General features: G+C 44.3%; 1 protein-coding gene across 1 annotated transcript; it reads left to right on the top strand.

Annotated features, from left to right (window-relative positions):
• Positions 1 to 942: 942 nt before the first annotated feature.
• LOC107648919 (zinc finger protein 783-like) lies at positions 943 to 17,957 on the top strand. Its single transcript, XM_056806272.1, has 8 exons — positions 943 to 1,014; positions 8,447 to 8,654; positions 8,767 to 9,014; positions 9,364 to 9,732; positions 11,253 to 11,379; positions 14,346 to 14,459; positions 14,714 to 14,830; positions 16,523 to 17,957. The coding sequence occupies exons 1-8, from the start codon at positions 943 to 945 to the stop codon at positions 17,632 to 17,634; spliced, it is 2,367 nt and encodes a 788-aa protein (XP_056662250.1). The 3' UTR covers positions 17,635 to 17,957.
• Positions 17,958 to 19,805: the final 1,848 nt, after the last annotated feature.

The following is a 19,805-nucleotide window of genomic DNA, read 5'->3' on the forward strand; positions in this document are numbered from 1 at the left end:
TGTGTGTGTGTTCTTGGTTTGGGATGTTTTTTGTGTGAAAATAGGAAATATACACAGTAAGAAACCAAGGATCTCTTTTACATAGGCTGCCCATCTCTTGGGAATAAGGGCTACTGCCAAAAAAGCTAGAAATGACAAAAACCCAAGGCATTAGCCTTCATAAGAAATAGTTTAAGACTATGACTACACCAGCTATGGACCCCTTTTGGCCATTTTGGGTCTTTTGGCTTGAAAACATTAAAAGAGTTAAAATTAGCTATCAGAAATACAAACCCCACAGAATATTACTGGTACATTTCAGCTGTGCTCCTTGATAAATCTTCAAAGATTCAATTAAGTTTAAGTAGCAAAGTTTTTAACGAATTTTCCACTGCTTTTTCATATCCTTTTCATCTTATAACTGTTCTTCCTTCTCTGGCCTCTCCCCCATTATCTTAGCCTGTTCACCTTTCTATCTTTTCAGGGACCCCCTTTGCTCCTTCCTCTCTGGCTTCTCTCCCATTGCCTTAGCCTGCTTTCAAACTTCCCTTTTTTTAGGGACCCTCCCCAAACTTTCTTCTGTCCCTCCCTTCCCTACATATTCTTTTCACCCACACTCAGACCTATTCTCTATTTCTTTTCACCATCCTTGGCCTGCTCCACCCCACCCCCTGACACCCTTGCTATTTCCATTTTCCCCCCTTCCAGGTGTATTGAGCCCTCTTTGGCCACACCCTTTCACTTGGCTTCTGCTTCAGCTTCCCTGCCCACTCTCTGCATCCCCCTAACCCAAGGGGAAGTCCTCACCCAGAGAGGCCTCAGAATGAAGGAGGTTCATTTCCTCCTCACCTTGCCTCAGTCTCCACACAGATTTAAGACTCTAAAATAGTGGAAAATGAATCCCCTAAAGGCATGTTTCCTCTAAGGGAAATTATCACACATGACCATAGAGGCAATGTGATTATGTTAAGGAACGACATCCCGTTTTTCCCACTAATCTCAGCATGTGGCACCAAGACATGCTCAGCTTCAACTGTGAGTCAATAACTTTTCTAAGACAGTTTGAGGCCATATGGGGCAGTTTTAATCCAAACTGTGGTAATGCAATAATCTAATGCATGCCTTACTGAGGGCGAAGGGCAAATTTTTTTTGAAAATTTTATTTAGTCGATTTAGAACATTAGTCCTTAATTATAAGCATCATATTCTTTCCCTCCCTCCCATCCCCTCAACCCCCATAGCCATTGCTCAATTCCACTGGGTTTTACATGTGTCCTTGATCAGAACCTATTTCCATGTTGTTGATGTTTGCACTAGGATGTTCATTTAGAGTCTACATCCCCAATCATATCCCCTCGACCCATGTAATCAAGTAGTTGGTTTTCTTTGGTGTTTTTACTCCCATAGTTTTTCCTCTGAATGTGGATAGTGTTCTTTCTCGTAAATCCCTCTGAGTTGTTCTGGATCACTGCATTGCCACTAATGGAGAAGTGCATTACATTCAGTGTATCAGTCTCTATATGTAATGTTCTCCTGTGTGAATTTTAAAACTACTCCACCCTATTCAGACCATACTTTAGACGATTTGATTTAGCTATTTCCTGATTGTAACAATGGAGATACTTGATCAGGAATGTCTTGGGAACTTTACATTGCTCCACCCTACTTAGTCTAACAAGGCCATGAATGTCTGCATCCATACTTAAGGGATTAAGTATCTAGGAGGATGGCCTTTGAATAGACATATGCAGAAACAGCTGACAGACCCCTGGGCTGTCCTAAGTCAAGCTAAGCTACCATTGGTACGGATAAGACACAGGAAAGTGATGTAAAACCGTCTATATAGAGCATGTCACTTCCTCTCTTCACTCTCTTTCCCCTGAGAGGTGGATCTGGCTGATCACTTCCTGTGAGCAGCCTGGGTGCCAGTTCTATCCTGGAACTCAGCCTGGAAGAGCTCACTCAGACAGCTTCCTTGAGACAGTCTCATGGTGAATGATAAGACTGACTTCCTTTTCCCTTGGGTTCAGGGAGGCCCCTTTGGCCAAGGCCTTTAATTCCTATGTCTGGCTCAGCCTGAGCTGGAGCAGTTTAAATTAACTCTTTCCTCTCCCTCTCTCTTCTCCTTAATTCCTTCTCTCTATATTAATTAAAATCACCATAATTTCCAGCTGACTTGGGTATTTTATTATTTGGGTTTGCTGATTCAAATTCAAAACAAAGGGAAGGGAAGTCCAAATCCCTGATTAATTAAATCAAAACACAAATTCCCTTCTCATAGAATATAGAACAGTTCAAACAACTGATAGCTGTATATGTTTTTGAAGAGTGTGAGAAGGAAAAAGCTGAAAAGGAGAAATTAGAAAAAAAAATTAAACAAGACAGAGATACATGTATCTTGACTTCTATTTTAAATTTGCAGTTGAGGAACTAGCTTTCTTATTTCTGACTCGGGCATCTCATAAACAACCCCAAACCTAGAGGATCAATGTATTGATTTTTCTGTAAAAGGACAGGCCATATAGCAGTAAATTTTGGAGGAAGAATAAGGAGTTTAGAAATAGAAACTGGAACAACAATAGACATTTCAGCAGGATTCATGGTTCTCATGGTGCCCCTCAAGGCAACTGTAGTCATTGTGGAGGATACCAGGGGAAATGATTTATGATGGTACAAGGAACCAAAAGGGATCTTGAAGTCTAAGCATGGTAACTTTTCCTTTCCAGACCCTGATGTTTTACTCCCATTCTAGTCTGTTCTCCTCCCCCTAGGAAAAGGGCTCATATAACCCTTAAGTTGGGGACACTTAATATGATTGTGTCTTGGACATTGGGACCTCCAGACCCATCTTAGTGAACGAACCTGATTAGGAATGTGCTTCTGTTGTGATCTTTAAATGTGGGCAGAGATGCCTCAAAATGTTTGGAAGTTTTCTCCTTTCCTTGGTCTATGGAGGCTCTGGCAGTAGAACACTCATTCCTCCTGATGCTGGATTCTCCTGTGAATCTCTTAGGGAAAGATCTTTTATGTAAACTCAGGGTCACAATATCATGCTTTCCAGATGACTTTTCCTTCCTAAAATTGTCTGAGGATTTTCTAACTTTATTTCCAGTTTTCATTCCAGTCCCTTTTTTTGGAATTCCAGCAGAGATCTCCAAATCTTTCCAGGTCTCCCCTTCTGATTCAGGTCTGCTAAGTTATTTGTTCCTGTTAGAGTAAAACAAAAAGTGTCCCCTTCTATTCTTAAGCATCCTTTATCAAAGGAAGCAATTCAAGGGATAACCCCAATAACTGATTCATTGATGAGCAAGAGATAAAATTTCATGCAAATCTGAATATAATTCGCTGATTCTCCCAGTAAAAAACCCAAGTCAGGCCCTAATGGGAAGCCTGGTTATATCATTTTGTGCAGGATCTGCATGCAATTAATTCACATGCTATACCTAGGCATCCAGTGGTGCCAAACCCCACAATTATCATCTCCTCAATCCCTAGTTAAGCTATATTTTTGTAGTAGTAGACCTCTGTTATGCTTTCTTACCATTCCTATCCATATAAATTCTAGGAAAATATTTGCTTTCACATGTAAAGGTTCCTAGTGGACAAACACTTGATTGCCTCAGGGCAATCAGCAAAAAGTAAAGAGCCCCAAATACAGTAGCATGCCAGGGAAATACTGGGCATCTCCTTTTTGAGCTCCACTAGAGAAGTCATAAAGTTTCTAGATCAAAGGTGCAGTAGTATCTTCCAAAAGTGAATATTTAGGTTTTATTTTCGCTGCTGAAACCTACTCTATTTCTCCCAAGTGCATTAAAGATATTCAACAATTCTCTGCTCCCTCCTTTAAGAGGTAGCTGAGAGCAATCTTGGGGGCCTTGGGGTTCTATAGACAATGATCCCCTATTATGAGAAGATTACTAAACCCTTTGTACCTCTGACTAAAAATGTAGTCTCTGAACCACTTAAGTTAGATTCTCAATACCTATCCACTCTCACAGAGTTAAAACAGGCCATTCTGTCTCCCCTGCTCTAGGAATTCCAGACCTCAAAAACCCATTTGACCTTAGCAACTGAAATAAGTTACTTGTTTGTCAAAAAAGTTTGCATCAGAGCTGAACCCGGTTTTAGGTGATAACAGGCTGTAGGCCCAGATGGTAGGCCTCACTTGCAGTATGACGGTTTGAGATGCAATCTGACTGCTTCTTGATGATATAAAAACAGTAATTTGGTTTATTTACCTTCTTTAACTCAGGAAGGTCCAGGGAAAAGGTAACCCATATCTTTTCCCTCTAAATTTCTTCCCCCAAAATCTACAGACCCCTCACAGGGTCCTCTTCTTAATCTTGATGCTACCCCAGTTACACTCTCTGACTTAAAAAAAAAAAACCCTAAGTTTCTGATCTAACTGGTCCTCAAAATCAATATTTGACAAGTTATAGTTCATCAGTAGCATATAGGGTGAGGTAACTGAGGAATTCACCCTCTTGGGGTCTGAGCCAAAATGGCAGTGGCCTCACTCTCACAGACAGGTCACTGGGCTCTGGTAGGGTTCTTCTTAGTTAGCACAAAATCCCTTATGGCACTGGACCTCAGGAACTCAGTTGATGATTCCAGTGAAGACAAGGTGGACAGGATATCGCACTTGATGACTCGATAGCTCTCTTATACAACCATGTAACACTCAGTAGCCTAAAGAACTTAAAACCATAATTGGCAAACTATACACTGAGACTCACTTAAAGTGGCCTGTACAGTGGACCTAGGGGAGATCTACATGTCTCACCATTTGAAATGCTATTTGGGCGTCCCCCTATTCAGGCCAAACCTTTTCTCCCTGCATACATATCATCACTAGCAGGAACATCTCTGTCATTTCTTATATACAGGAAGTACAGGTCAGATTATGTGAACATAACAACTCTGAGACAATAGTACAGGCAGGACCCTTGAACTTCTCTCCATGAGCCATACCCAGGAGAGAAGGTATATATAAAGAACTTCTACCAGTGAACTGGTAGAACTCAGAAAAAAGCATTTAATGTAAATTTTTTTCACTCAGCAATTTTTCCAGCTAGGAACACTACTACTGACTGGGCCCTAAATATATATACCAAACCCCTAATCTAATTATTACTCTGCTTCATAAAGTCTGGAAAGCCCTAATTGCCCCTAGTGTGGTAAGGGAAGAAGAACAAATCAGAACTCTAGTAACAATTAGCAGTTACTAAGAAATTAAAAGATGACTTCTCTGTAGTCAGGTCTCAGTTGCAGTTAGTCCATATTCATAGTGGATCCATTAGTGGCTTTTTAAAGGAAAACTTAGGGCCTTGAAAGGGCCAGGACTCAGAAGACATCCTTTTCTTCAAGCAGAAAAACTGCTGGAAATGGAAGCTGATCTGACCTCTCCTGGGTCTGCTTTGGGTCCTATTTCAGTAAGTAGGACCCATATATACTCAGTGTCTCCTGTGGATATTGCATCTACTGCTCCCACTCTAACCAGAGGGACAACACATCTGGAATTGCCAGTTAAACCTTTCCCTGTTCTTTGTTCATCAGGAATTCATTGCCCAGTATTTAGTCTCAGAGATATGTACACACTCAGTCAACAGAGGTTCCTTGTTCTGCAGTGGCACAGCTTTTGGACCAGAAGGATGTAAAAACACAGGCACCCTGTCCTTTACCTCCAGCATTAGAGAAGCAGAAACTCATTTATAGTGGATTATAGAAGCAAGTATTGAAGTGTAACTTTAAGCAGTTTTCCTTTCTGTTTCAGAGTGTACTCAATTCATTGTAAAAATGTCTTTACAACAACATGAACATCATTACACTTAGTCATTTAGATGAAATCAATTTGATGATAACAAAAAGAAAAAAAATATTTTCCCCTGCTTCTCCTTGTCTTAAGTTATTCCTTCTAGAGCACTTTAAAGTTGGCCAAGCACTTGATCATCACAACAGTCCTGTGAAGGAGATGCCATAATTATTCAGATTGAACAGATGAGGAAACTGAAGCTAAGAGTTAACCAAAGTCACTGCCACTTGGTGGCAGGATGTAATGAAGGGTTAGATGGACTAACTAAAACTGCCCCAGCAAAGAAGAATTTAAGGAAACTTCCCAGTCACTAGGATTACCGAGTCAGGCCCAGGTTGGTCCCAGAGCCAGAGGGGATTTAAAGCTGCACGAGGAAGGTTTACTCTGCCATAATTTGAGGCTGTCCACATGAACAGATCATACAAGGACAGGTAGCTCCCAACACAGATATAAAAAGATGTGCCCAGTTACTCCTTATTAGGTCCAAAAGACTTGGCTTCTCTTTCAAATGGTCAGATCCTAATCCAAAGTCAACAAGACTGGAACTGCTCTCCTCAGAAAAGCTTCCTATAAGGACTTTAAAAGTCCTTCACCTCTATTTAGTTGGCCACAGAAGTTTTTCCAAAGAAGTGGCCCTATGCCCATTGCTGTCTTTCTGTTAGATGTCATTAATTTGAGTAAAAGAGCACCATTAAAGCAGCCCCAAGAAAGTATACTAAACTACTATGATCTGGGCTTGTTTGCTGAAATAATTTTATTGAATATATATGCAAATAATTTCTCCATTAGAGAGAGGCATAGACAGAAAGTTCAAGCTGTCAGAGTTCCCATGCCTTCCAACATGACTCTGCCCCAAGACTATTTCAGGTAACATTTAAAGGAATCTTGAATAAGGAAAAGATTATATGTTAAAACACAGTTTGGGGCTTATGTTCCTGGGCTTGGAATCAGGAAGATCTGAGATACCCAGGACATCACCTAAAGTGTGAGCCTACCTGATTGGGAAGATGGTGGTACCCAGTACAATAATAGGGACAGTTAGAGTTTGGGGAGAAAGAGAATGAGTTCAGTTTGGGGCATATTAAGTTTCATTTGTCTACAGGACACACAGTTTGAGATATATAATAGGCAGATAAAGATGGGAAATTTGAGATCATCAGAGAGGTGTGAGATTTAAAATGGTTAAGCCCATAAACTGTAGTGAGTTAAAATGGTGGAAGATATAAATTGTGATAGATATAAGAGAGGGTGAGTAAATTTGACCACAGAAATATGTTTCACTATAGTGTCTTGGGTTTTAAATCAAATATAAGGTGGTCGACAGGGAAATATTCCCAATTATTCAAATACCCAAGTCAACTGGGTTTTATAGAGATTTTAATTAACAATACAATGAGTAATCAAAGAAAGAGAGAGAGAGAGTAAGAAAGGAATAAGTATGAAGGGCCTCAAGCCAATATGGCCTAGACCTGAGTCTTAAGAGAGAGAATCAGTCAGTCAGTCTTTTAACACTCACCACAAGGTCTGACTAAACAAGGATTCTAGTAACACCAGGCCAGTTCCATCTCAGCTGGCTTCACCAGAGAGCCTTCCAGCCAGAGACTGTTCCAAAGGGCCTCTCTCCAGAGCCTCCAGAGGGACAGAGTCCCCTTAGAGGAGCTCCAGCGAGACATCCTTAGAGATTGTCCTCCAAGAGCTTCCCTTCTCCAGAGCCTCTCTCAAGAGATTCTTCCCAAGTGATCCTCATCAGAGATCCTCCAAAGGGATTTCTCCAAAAGGATATATCCTCAAGAGATTCTGCTTTTTCTTATATCGGGGCTTTTCTCCCACGTCACCTCCCCTAAGTCCCTACATCTACCAATCACTGTAGATGATTTCCAAAGGACTGCCCATCTGAATTCCTGCTAAATCGACAAATCTCCTCAGTAAGTCTGAACCAGTGAAAACACAGCTGAGTCAACTAATCTCATTAAGACAAAACTTGCCCGACCCTTTTAGGTACCTAGCATCCCATTGTATCAATTCTAAAAACAGGCCTGGCTCAAAGAACTCCTTGCCCCACCATAAGCATGGATCCAAGTACTTTCTTTGTTTAGCAAGGAGTTTTCTGCCCTAAAGTAGTCTTAAGTATGGGTGGAGTAGAGGTCCTCCCATTGCAAGGAGTTTTCTCCCCTAAAGCAGTCTTAAGTACGGGTGGAGTAGAGGTCCTCCCATTTCTGATCCTGGCGAGTTCTCACATCAAATTGGGGAATGTTTCCCAGTAGGGAATTTGTTCCAATTAAGAATTCCCCGATGGGGAAATTTTTAACATTCACAAGTCTGAGAGATTTCAAGATTTACAGAGGTAAGGGCTAGATAAGTAGATCTGAGATTCATCCTAGAAATGATAAATGAATTCACTGCAGCTGATGAGATCACCAAGTGAAATAGGATGTAGAGGGAAAAGAGAAAAGGGCCCAGGCCAGAGGTCTGTGGAACACTCACTGTGTCCAGCACTGAGCCTTCAGCTAGGTAGGAAAAGAACCAGGAGATTATCATGAAAACCTAGAGAGAAGAGAATATTTAGGAGAAGAGGGGGACGGACAATGTCAAAGGCTGCAGAGAGATAGGATGTGACGTGAGAAAAGTTCATAAGTTTTGCCATTACTGTATCAGTGGCAACTTTGGAGAGGGAAGCTCTGGTTGGATGACGTCAGAAGCCGAACTGTGGAGAATTACGAAAAGACAGAGGAAGGGACCCGTCCAATACTGCAAAGACGGAGAAGACTAAGGAAAGGGGGAAAGTGCACTCGACTTCTTTGGCCAAATCCGCAAGCCCAGACCAGTCTGCTTTTACAGCCTGCCCGCAGAACCCTCAAAGAAGGTGCAAGGGCCAGATTGGGTGATGAGGCCGCCAATCTCCTGGGTCCTGGGGGCGGGGCGGAATGGTCCAGGATGACAAGGAAACCAGCCACCTTTGCTCCTCCAATCTCTAGGAGCCGCTGTCTTCCGGGAATCCGCAGGAAACATCCTTGGAGTATTTCAGGGAAGCACTAACTCGGATCCTGGAGCCGGGAGTAGGGAGCGGGATCGGCCTCCAGCAGAGCGGGGCGCAGCCTGGGCTCCCTGGTGCCCGCCCTCTGGCGCGGCACTCCCCCTCGCTGCCCCCGGGCACCGCAGAGCCGAGCCGAGGTGGGGGCAGGGAAAGAAGCGGGAGACCATGACCGAGACCGCCCCTGCTCAGGTAAGAGTTCTCCCTAGGGGGAGCGCCCCCTGTCCGCCGGTGAGAGCCCACCCATTCACTGGAAGTGAGGTCATGCAAAGAGCACCTGCGGGCTACATCCATTGACTTAAGCCCCCGACCTTCGGCTCTCCCGTGTATTCGTTCCCAGAGACGTCCTTTCAGCTCTGAATAGTTTGCCCTTCCCCGCCTCAACTCTCCCGTGTGTACTCGGGGGCGGCGGGTGGGTGGGAGGGATGGGCTATCCCCTGGGACGTGCCTGGGCCTCCGCGAGGGGAAGCCGCCTGACCTGGGTGGCGGGGTTAGGGGGTCTTTGGTGCTTGTGGCCCAGCCCTTCTCCCCTCCCCTTCAGGCTCGGGATTGGGACGTGGGCGTCCCTTTCCGGGGCCTCCAGCCCGACGCCCAGTTCCAGGCCTCCGAGCTATCGCTGTGGCCCGTGGTGGCGGCGATGCAGGCGGTGGAGAGGACCATCTGTTCCCATGCGAGCCGCCTGCTGACTCTGGAGGGGCGGACCGGGGCCGTGGAGAAGAAGGTAATCGATTGTGAGAAAACAGCGGTGGAGTTTGGCAACCAGCTAGATAGCAAATGGGCCACGCTGGAGACTGTGCTTCAGGAGTACGGGCTGCTCCAGAGGAGGCTGGAGAACATGGAGAACCTGCTGAGGAACCGCAACTTCTGGATCCTGCGGCTCCCGCCCGGCTGCCGAGGCGAAGTGCCCAAGGTACCCATCCTCCAGGGCGCCCCTCCCGAGGGTCTGACCGATAGTGCTTCTGGGAGGCTCACGCACACGCCTTCTGTCTCTGTGTCTGTGTCTCTATCTCTGTCTCTCTCGACTTGGAATTAGAAAGACCTGAATTCAAATCCCTGCTCAATCTGCCTTAGTTTCCTCATCTGCATGATGGGAAGAATACTAGCACCTACCTCCCAGGGCTGTTGGGAAGATAAAACGAAATATTTGTTAAAAGGCTTGCAATCCTTAAAGCACTACGTAAATGCAAGCTGTTGTGATTTATAACGTCTTACACAGGTTCTTGGAATTCCTTACATTCCTTACTTCTTACATGTAGGCCAACTTTATTGCATTATGCTTGTACATTATTCCCCAATCAGCAGGTGCTTTTGCTACCACTAGTGCTGTATACACGTGGCCCTTCTTGCTGTCTCCATTTCTTATCTCTAAAGTGATTGGGTTGGATAGGTGACTTCAGAAGCTCTTTCCAACTCTGGATCTAGGATCCAAGGAGATCCTAGTTTAGGTACTTTTCTCACATAATTACAAATTGTTTTCCAGACTGGCTCAACCAATTCAGGACTCCACCAACAGAGTCTTAGTGTTCTGCCTTCCCACAACCCCTCTGGCACAGATGATTTCCATCTCCTTATTCTGTCTGCTAATTCAATGGGTGTGAGGTGAAACTTAAGAATTGTTTTAATTTGCATTTCATTTATTAGTGATGTCAAACTTTTTGAAGAAATATTTGATGCAAGTATGCATTTCCAAAAGATTGTTTTTTAACAAGACATAGTAGTTTTATTCCACTAATAAAATAAGTGACTAGAATTGCCTAGATCCTAAGAGGAAACCACATTCTCTGCATTCGTTCTGCCAGAGGGATGGCCAGGATATTCAACACCTAGTACCATAACTAGTGCTTAATGATTATTCATTGGATGAATTAATTTAGTGGGCATAGCTCCTGTCTTTAAGGAATATACTTTTTTTTTTTTAATGGAGAAGGCTGTGTAAGGATGCAATACAGAATTATATAGAGCTGCTGGAAATTAACTTGGCTATCTATGAAGAGCAAGGAGAATCTGAAGAGAATGAAGTGATTAAATCTAGATGAATATAGTTAAGGAAGGCATTGCAGAGGAGATGAGTTTGGAGTAGAGTAGGGGTTTCTCATCTTTTTTAGCATCATAGACTCCTCCATATAATGTTTTTAAATACATAAAATGAAGTATAAAGGACTACAAAGAAAACCAATTACATTGAATTAATTATCAAAATAATTTATAAAGCAAATTCATAGATCCCTTGAATAATATATAGGCCCCTTGGGGGGTCAGGGGTCCATAAACCCCAGGTTAAAGAATCCTCTAAGTCCAGCGACGTAGATAAACAGGAGATATGGAAGGTAAGGATTTTATGTGGCGGAGGAAAGGAATAGCATGAACAGGGCAGAGGTGAGATAATGTACATCTATCCAGAGATAATGTGTGGGACGTTTGTGGTTTCAGGTACCTGTGACATTTGATGATGTGGCTGTATATTTCTCAGAGAAGGAGTGGGGGAACCTGGACAAATGGCAGAAAGAGCTTTACAAGCACGTGATGACAGGCAACTATGAGATGCTTGTCTCCTTGGGTATGGTTTTACTTTTTTAATCATTTGTTAGAAGACTATAGAAGCAGTGTGATGTGGTGTATAGAATGCCAGTCTTGAAGTCAGGAAAGATGTCAGGATTCAAATACCATCCCCCACAGCTACTGGCGGCAGTTTGACTCATTTATCATCTATGTACCCCAGACTGGCTATTCCTTGGTATTTATCTCTAACAAGTCCTAGATAAGTTACCATCTGCATTCATTGGGGCAGTTCCCACACCGGGAGTTCCTACAGTATGGAAATCCCAGCCCCTTTAGGTGTTCTATGGTGGACTCAAGAGCTCATTGGCTCCTTTTGGAGGGTATTTAATAAAAAATGTGGGAGAGGAGAACCATAGAGACTCCCTTCCCTCTTTAATATCGGTCTATTCAGGGGAATGTAGAAAACTCACTATGGTCAAGCCAAGGTCCCACAAGGATTCTGGGGCACAGACATAGAAACTTTCATGTTACTGTATGAAAGAAGAGACTAAGGGGAAGGATCAATCTATTGGAAGGATGAATGTTTTCAGTCTCACCCTGCTGGGGGCTTAGAATTCTGGATTCAGAATTTTCAGACCCAGACTCTCCCTCATTTACATTTGTGATGCTGGTCATAGAACTTGTGGATACAAGTAGTATGGCATTATTCAATATTTTATACAGTACTAACTTAAAGAGTTATCCATCTTTCATGATCTCCAGGGGTTTCATTTCCAGAAAGCATCAAGTATGGACACAGCTATAAGGATTTGGATTATGGAAATTCTTCTAACTACTTAATCCACAAAAAGCAGCTCAGTAGGAAATCCACTAAGGAAACCAAACTAATTCCCACAGTGTACATGTCTGGGTTCATTAAAATGGAGCTCACTTTCATAAGCCATCTCTTAGCTTAGGTTCTAGACTTCCTTCATTATCCATTAACAAGTGAGAAGTTAAATTATACTTGTTTTATCAAGGCCTTTTGTGGGTAGAGAACAACAGTCTAGTTTCTTCCCTCACAGGATTACCTACCTACTGTTGATACCCTGTTTTATTCTTTTTCTACCTGACTTATAGCCTTTCAGATGGATTTACCATGAGACACCATGATACTTTGTCACAAAAATTTAATAATTTGCAGCCATTGGTCACTTCATAGTGTCACAGCAAAATAAAAGACTTTTCCATATTAATTCTGGGCCACTTCTTCAGTGGCCACAGAACTGGTGGGTAGGGAGGAAAATTGTATGTTTCAGGGATATCTAGAAAGTATAGGGAAAATTGAACTGTGTTGCCTTCATTAGATAATCATGTTGGAAATCTAAGTATTCACACAGTTCTAGGATGGAGGAGAGGTGCAGTAGAAAATAAGGAAGAAAAGAGGAAACTTCAAAGCAAGGACTGCCATATCTGACACCGTCATTAACTCAGTGAGCCTTACGCATTCTTAGTATCCATTAAATAGATTGAAAATAAATTAAAGCCATTGATAAGAGTCATGGGAACATATCACTAAAGGCAATAAGGAACCTAAAAATTCAAACACTATAAAGATATGATGTGGGGTGGTGGCCAGGCATCAGGCTTCAAAGCTGCAAAGACTTGGGATCATGTTCTGCTTCTGAAACATACTGGTTATCAACATTTTCCAATTGCATTTAATGTGACTCACTACCAGAGTACCTCATGTGGCCCACCAAATTCTAAAATCTCTTTCTAGGGAGCTTTCTAAACCCTGTTCTGTGGAAATTCTCTCTGGGAGCTCCCTAATCAAATCCCATCCCTATCCTTTGTATAGCACTGAGGAATTAAAGGACAAAACAAGAGGAAGAAAAAGAGCCAAGAACTGAAATTGGGGGGGGGGGAGGGGTAAAGGGTCTGCAAAGGAAAGGGAAAGAAGAGCCAGGTAGAAGCAAGAAAGTGAAAGGGTGATACCCAGAATCAGAAGAAGCAAGAAGTCATTTGGATGAACGCCTTCTCCTCACCTCCTCTAAGTTTTTCCCCAGTGTCTTCCTTCTCCATGGTCTAAAAGCCTCCTGCCTCCTCTAAGGGCCAGAGAAAGGGAGATTGGCTCTGGCAGAAAGGACTGACCTTCCCTGGTCCAGGCACTAAATATGGTCCAAAAAAAACCTAGCTGAGTTTAATTCAGTTTATACAGGTTTATCGTCACAATGATGATGATGATGAAGAAGATAATAACTAGCATTTATATTAGCTTGCAAAGCACTTTGTAGGGATAAGGAATAAGGGATAGGAAAAAATCAAAAGATTGTCTTTTAAGAGGAAAGGAGGAGAATTTAGACACAAACTTCAACTTTACTTATGTTAATGCATTTGATCCTCACAACAACCTTATGAAGTAGGTGTTATTATTATTCCCTTTTACATATGAGAAAACTAATGCCCTTAAAAATTAAGAGACCTCCCCACAACAACTAGAAAGTGTCTGAGGCAGATTGAATGCAGGCCTTCCTAATTCCCAAGTCCTGTACTCTATCCACACTGTGCAACCTAATTGTCCTGCAGAAGACTGACCACCACTTAAATATTTTTTGACCAAAGCAATATACAAAACTTCCTGCTAAGGAGTAGGGTTGCTGCAGGCTGCTTTAGTGAAGGAACACCCACACCACCAAGATGGCAAGTCTTTGAAGTTAGACAAATTTAAATACTCCTGACATCAAAAGTGTTACAAATAATTAAATTACCCTCCAAATGGCACAGGCTCAATAATAAAGTCAGAGACAATAGACAGTCACATTATAAGGAAAAGAAGTAAAGTTCAGCAACATGTTCCCAGCCCCTTGGAATGCCATCATCCAGCTTTCAGGAGACCCAAGAGTATTATCCACTCCTCAGGCAATTTTTAAGAGATGTCAGAAATGAAAACAGGAACGAATATTTGTGATGGCATTCCTTACAGTGCAGCAGAAGCTGATTTGTGAAATGAATGTTGACACAGCTTCTCTCTTCCTCCATCAGACTATGCTCTTTCCAAACCTGAATTTTTGACCCGAATTGAACAAGGAGAAGAACCATGTACCCAGAATCAGCTGGACTCAGAAGAGACAGAAATAGCAGCAAACCCTGACCTTGGTGAGTCTTTCTGCTCTGAACTTTCAAGGCCAAATCTTCAGTTAGACACAGAAAACTGGATTTGGGGGCTGACTTTTCTGTTCTCTTCAGGAGCTCTTGTCACTGATGTGCCACTTTAATATCCCTAATATCTTCTCAGCTGGCTCAGCTTTGAGATTTTTTTCTTTCCTCTCCAACATCCTGCTCTCCATTGTGAGATCTTTAATGGATTGGTCACTGGCTGCCAGAAACATCGAATATGATCTCCTTCCCAGGGACAGGGCCTCCAATATCTGCCAACGATGTGCAACCATGTATTAAGCAAGAAGAGCAAGGGCCCAGGGATCAGGAAGACATAGAGGGAGGTGTCCCTATTGCAGACCAGAACCAAGGTGAGTAAAAAAAAAATTAGCCTCTCTAGGTCTGAAGGGGAAAGCTGGGCACATTAAGAAGACAGTGTTGGTCACTACTGCTAACTGTGGTCTGACATCTCAAGATTCACAAGTCACTACTCACTTGTTTGTTTTAAACCCTTATGTTCTGTCTGAGAATCAATATTCTGTTTTGATTCTAAGGCAGAAGAGTGGTAAGGGCAAGGCCAGTGTTGGCAAACCATGTGTTGGCATGTGTGCTGGAGGGTGCTGCTCCCCCACTCTCCATGAACCTAAGGGTGTTTCTCCTATCACCCACCCCCAGGGGCTAGGGTTACAAAGACACAAAAAACAAACAAACCCTGGCTGCTCTCAGGGAGATTACATTCTATCAGGAGAAATACCAAGTACACATACAAGATCATCTAAGTTGAGAGGGGCCCTCACATCTAGGGCATTAGGAAAGGTCTTCTGGATGGGGTAGTACCTGAGTTGAGCTTGGACATCAGTGATTTGGAGACAGAGTAGAGGAGGGAGGAGAGCATTCTCAATGGGGGGGGGGGGGGATGGGGGGGTGCGGCAGACAGGCAGCCCAGGACAAAAGCAGAGAGACTCAGATTGGACTGTCATGTGTGAGGAACTGGGCAAGAACTTAATGCATGTAAATGGAAATTGTTCTTAATAAATCTTGAAATAACTAACATTTACAGCATGCTTAGGTTTTGCAAAGTGCATTAAAGGAGATAGGTTCTCTCCTTTTATCCTCACACTCTATAAGGTAGGCAAGTACTGTTATCTCCACTTTATAATGGAGATCATTTATCCACTTAGTAAGTATCTGAGACAGAAGTTGAACTCAGGTCTAAAGATGCCATGAGTGGTGTTCTAACCATTAAACAACACTGCCTCTTTCCGGCTAGAGATAGGCTGTAAAAGACTTTAAAATCTTTTGCTGAGGAGTCTGTTTTATTCTAGAAACAATAAAACTCTTTGAACAAGGGAATAGCATGAATTAGTAAATTAATCTCTCTGTGCCTCGATTTGTTAGGTAGGCTATAATTATACTACTATAGTAATGATTGCTAGTTTGGACACAGCTAATACACTTGCTGTCACAAATCACAGAAGATTAGTGATAGAACCAAGTTTAGGACAGAGTGATTAAAAAACAAAACAAAAAAAAACAACAACATTGGTTCAGCCTACTTTACTGGATTGTTGTAAACAGACTAGATGATCAAAAACTAGAAAGCCCCAAAGAAGAGAGAGCAGATAGTCTCTGAACAGAGGTGGTAGGTCCACCCAACAATGGAAGTACATTGCATTCTTTTCAAGCCTTTTCTGTGTTGATCCTGTTTTGCTTATCTTTCTTCCTTTAGAACCTGGGAGAATTTCTGGTGATGTAAAAAAAATAACAAAATCTCATAAAAAAAAATTATCAAACCTTGTGTAAGAATGGCTTCTATAGGGGCAGTTAGGTAGCTTGATGGATAGAGAGCCAGGCCTAGAGATCAGAAGTCCTGGATTCAAATTTGACCTCTGATACCTCCTAGCTGTGTGACCCTGGGTTTGTCACTTAAGCCCCATTGCCTCGGCCTTACCATTCTTTGGAACTGCTAGAGAAGGTAAAGAGCTTTTTAATGACCTCTTCCTTAAGGCCATGTTCCCGCAAGTCTGGGAATGACATCTGTGTGCTTTCTCAAACTCTTGCAGAGGTTAATTGGGCCATGAGTTCAGTGACGGAGCTGCATCCTCTGGAGGCCATGAAGAGTCTAGAGCTCCCCGAGCCCCTGTCCAGTGTGGTCAGAGAAGAACTTCTGTCTGGCCCAGGTGCCAGCTCAGGCCTTGACAGCCCAACGGGCTTCCAGCAGCACCAGCCCCTCCTCCCGAGCCCAGAGCCAGGGCAGGCCCTGCAGCCAGGACCCGTGCTGCCCCAGCTGGCCACCTGGTGGAGCCCCGCAGCCAGAGAGCAGCCACATCCGTGCGCTGAGTGCGGTAAAAGCTTCCGGCTGAGAGAGAACTTGGAGAAGCATCAGAGGAGCCATGGTCAGGAGCTGCTCTCCCGGTCCCCCGATCCCCAGAGGTCCGGCAGCGGGCACCAGGGTCCCAGAGCGGCTTTGCCGTGGGAGCCCCCGGAAGAAAGGCCTTTCCCCGGAACCCCCCAGGCCAAAACATCCCGACCACGAGGGTCTCTCCTGACCCGAAGCCGACTGCGCGCCTGCGCAGAGCGGGGAAAGCGGTGCTCCGGGAGGCGGGGCCTGGGCCGCCACCCTCAAGGCCACCCCCCACCCCGGCCCTACCAGTGCCCTGAATGTGACAAGAGCTTCGTGTGTTACTCCTGGCTCAAGCGGCACAGGACGCTGCACACGGGTGAGCGGCCCTTCCAGTGCCCTGAGTGTGAGAAGTGCTACAGCCGCAAAGAGTACCTGCTGAACCACCAGCGGCTACACACCGGGGAGAAGCCCTTCCACTGCGCCCAGTGCGGCCACACCTTCATGCTCAAGCGCAGTTTCATCAGGCACCAGCAGAGGCACAGCCGGAAGCTGGAGAAGTCCCCAGGATGCTCGCAGGACTTCCTGGATCGCCTATCCACTGCGACCAAGGCGAGCTCCGGATGGAGTCCGCCAGGCGGTGGCTGGTTGGGGCCGCCTGTATCCAGGCCCCAGGTGGAGGAACTGCTCTATCCATGGACGGGAGCCACGAACCGGGAGCCCCCACCGTCCCAGCGGAGCTCCCCGAGAACAGCTTTGTGTCCCTTGTGGGCCTCCCAGGGCTCTGGCCCCCACAGTGCAATTACAGCGGTGAAGACAGAGATGTGGTTGTAAATAGACGAAGGCCAAAGAGATGTGTGGGCACAGAATGGGGCAGTTAGGTGGCAGAATGGGAGGAGCACGGGACTTAGGGTGAGGAAGACCTGCCTGGAGCACTTCGTAGCTATTGACCCAGGATGAGTCACTGTAACCTCTCAGCCTGTTTCTTCCAAGTGCTATATAAAGTTAGCTATTATTATTCTCCCCTGGGCTGAGAATCCTGGAGGATGGTGAGTATATTTGCCCTGTTTGGTTCCCTTTTTTATTTTCTGGTTTCTAGTTTGATGGAATGACAGAGCGCAATAAACATCTCTTGGGGCCTGTTTCTTCAACTGTAACATGAGCTTGGATTCCATTATCTTTTAGGTCTCTTCCATACCCTACTCTCTGTTCTCATATCATCAAGTCTCTTTCATCTCAGCAGTTGGGAAAGAGGTGAAGAGATGTTTTTTTCCCCTTAAGTGAGTCATCTAGGAAAATTAGGTAAAAAGAGAAAAGCCAGAAGTTAATCTTAAATCATTCTTCCCTTCCTGCTCTTCAGCCTCCCTGCTCTCCCTTCTGAGGAGCAATGCCCATCATCCACCTTTGTCCTATCCTCAGTGTCCCTCCAGGGGGAGACTTGGGACTTGTGTGAGATCTTGGGGGAGGGGGGGGAAGATGACTGGGGAGGGAGACAGGGGAAGGGGAAGAAAGAAGGAAGGGGAGACTGGGGACAGTGAGAAAAGTGCCTCATGTAGATTCAAAATAAGCCACTTGCTGAGGGGGCTTCACCTCCTTCGTGGTTCGCTTTTTGGCAGTGTCAAAATGTCATAGACTTAGATCTGAAAAGAACTCAGAGGCTATCAAGTTCACCCCCTCATTTTACAGGGAGGAAACTGAGACACAGGGAGAGTAACTGACTTGTCCAAAGCCACACAGGTAGGTGTCAAAGGAGAGGCCAAAACCCAGGTCTTCCAACTCTAGAATCGGTATATCTTTTCCAATTGTAACACTGTCTCCCTGAGATTTGTGTAGTGCCTTGTATCCATTGTCAATTGAGCCTCACAACAACCCCATCATGGAGGTGCCATTATCATTTTACAGATGAGGAAACTAAGTCTTAGGACAAGTGACTAGTCCAGCACCAACACAACCAATAAATATCCAAGACAGGAGCCAAACCCAAGTCTTCTCAAGTCCAGACTACCCCAATTCCACTCTCGGAAGCATCAAAACTCTGAGGGATAAAGGGTCCAAACGTTTGCTTGATCTGGGAGCTAGTCCCTTGCCCAAGACCAGTAGCCACTATTGGTGAGCAGGGCATCCTCCTCCTTAGCCCATATGGTGAAATAACAAAGAGAAACTGAGTTTGCTCCCCTGTTGAAATGTAGATAAAATCTCACTGTGGGGTTTTCCTTAATGGACTTCCCTGACCAGCAGGGTCCCACAAGGGAAGGGGCTCACCTTTGTGATGGGACCCGAGGAGAGGTAGGAACCGAGAACCAGGGTGGAGAATGAAAGACACGGGCAAGTCAGTGGTTGGATAGGGCAGGCAACCCCTATGACTTTCCTTAAGGCGGAAAATGAGGATAATGGAATACAAGGTGGTTGAGGAGATTAAGATAGAGAATGCAGGCCGAGATGGTTACAGCCTCAGGGAAGGAGAAGGTCAAGAAGAGAGAGACATAGTCATTGAGGAGCCCAGTGGAGCTCCATGGAAGGGAGAAAGGCCAAGAGGAAGTTCATGGGATTGCCTCTGAATTTATTCATGTCCTGCTTGGGCGGTACTCCCAAGGACGTAGTAACCACATCACAAAGTATAGACAATTAAGATTGGGTGGCAAGGTAGAGGGAACACCTTTTGGGCGTGTAGGACATAACCGCGCTTTCCCCGGCAAGTTTCCGAACATGTTAATGGACTTGTGTTGGGCAATAGGTCTCGTGATCAGGTCAAGGTTACCTTCACAAACCTTATCGGTAAAGCCTCATGCTTGGAGACACAGTAATAATACAGTCATCTATATTTCATAGATGTGAATATCCTTGGGATGCTACACTCACATATACCCTGAGGTTCCATAATACTTCATAATATAGGCTATGACCAGTATTATGATTATTTTCAACTTTTCATTGGGAGTTTAAGTAAAAAAAGGGGGGGGGGGGATCACAGGGTTAGACTCCATTCATCCAGCATTGAAACCCTT

Source organism: Monodelphis domestica, chromosome 7 (assembly GCF_027887165.1).
Source record: "Monodelphis domestica isolate mMonDom1 chromosome 7, mMonDom1.pri, whole genome shotgun sequence".
In the NCBI taxonomy this organism is placed as follows: domain Eukaryota; kingdom Metazoa; phylum Chordata; class Mammalia; order Didelphimorphia; family Didelphidae; genus Monodelphis; species Monodelphis domestica.

What these genes read in the sequence shown, in the direction of transcription:
- LOC107648919 (XM_056806272.1), top strand. Translation starts at nt 943, where the DNA reads ATGTTAAGGAACGACATCCCGTTTTTCCCACTAATCTCAGCATGTGGC. An exon ending in AGACATGCTCAGCTTCAACT is followed by an intron (nt 1,015 to 8,446) that starts GTGAGTCAATAA and finishes TTACTGTATCAG; the next exon opens with TGGCAACTTTGGAGAGGGAA. An exon ending in CCGAGACCGCCCCTGCTCAG is followed by an intron (nt 9,015 to 9,363) that starts GTAAGAGTTCTC and finishes CCTCCCCTTCAG; the next exon opens with GCTCGGGATTGGGACGTGGG.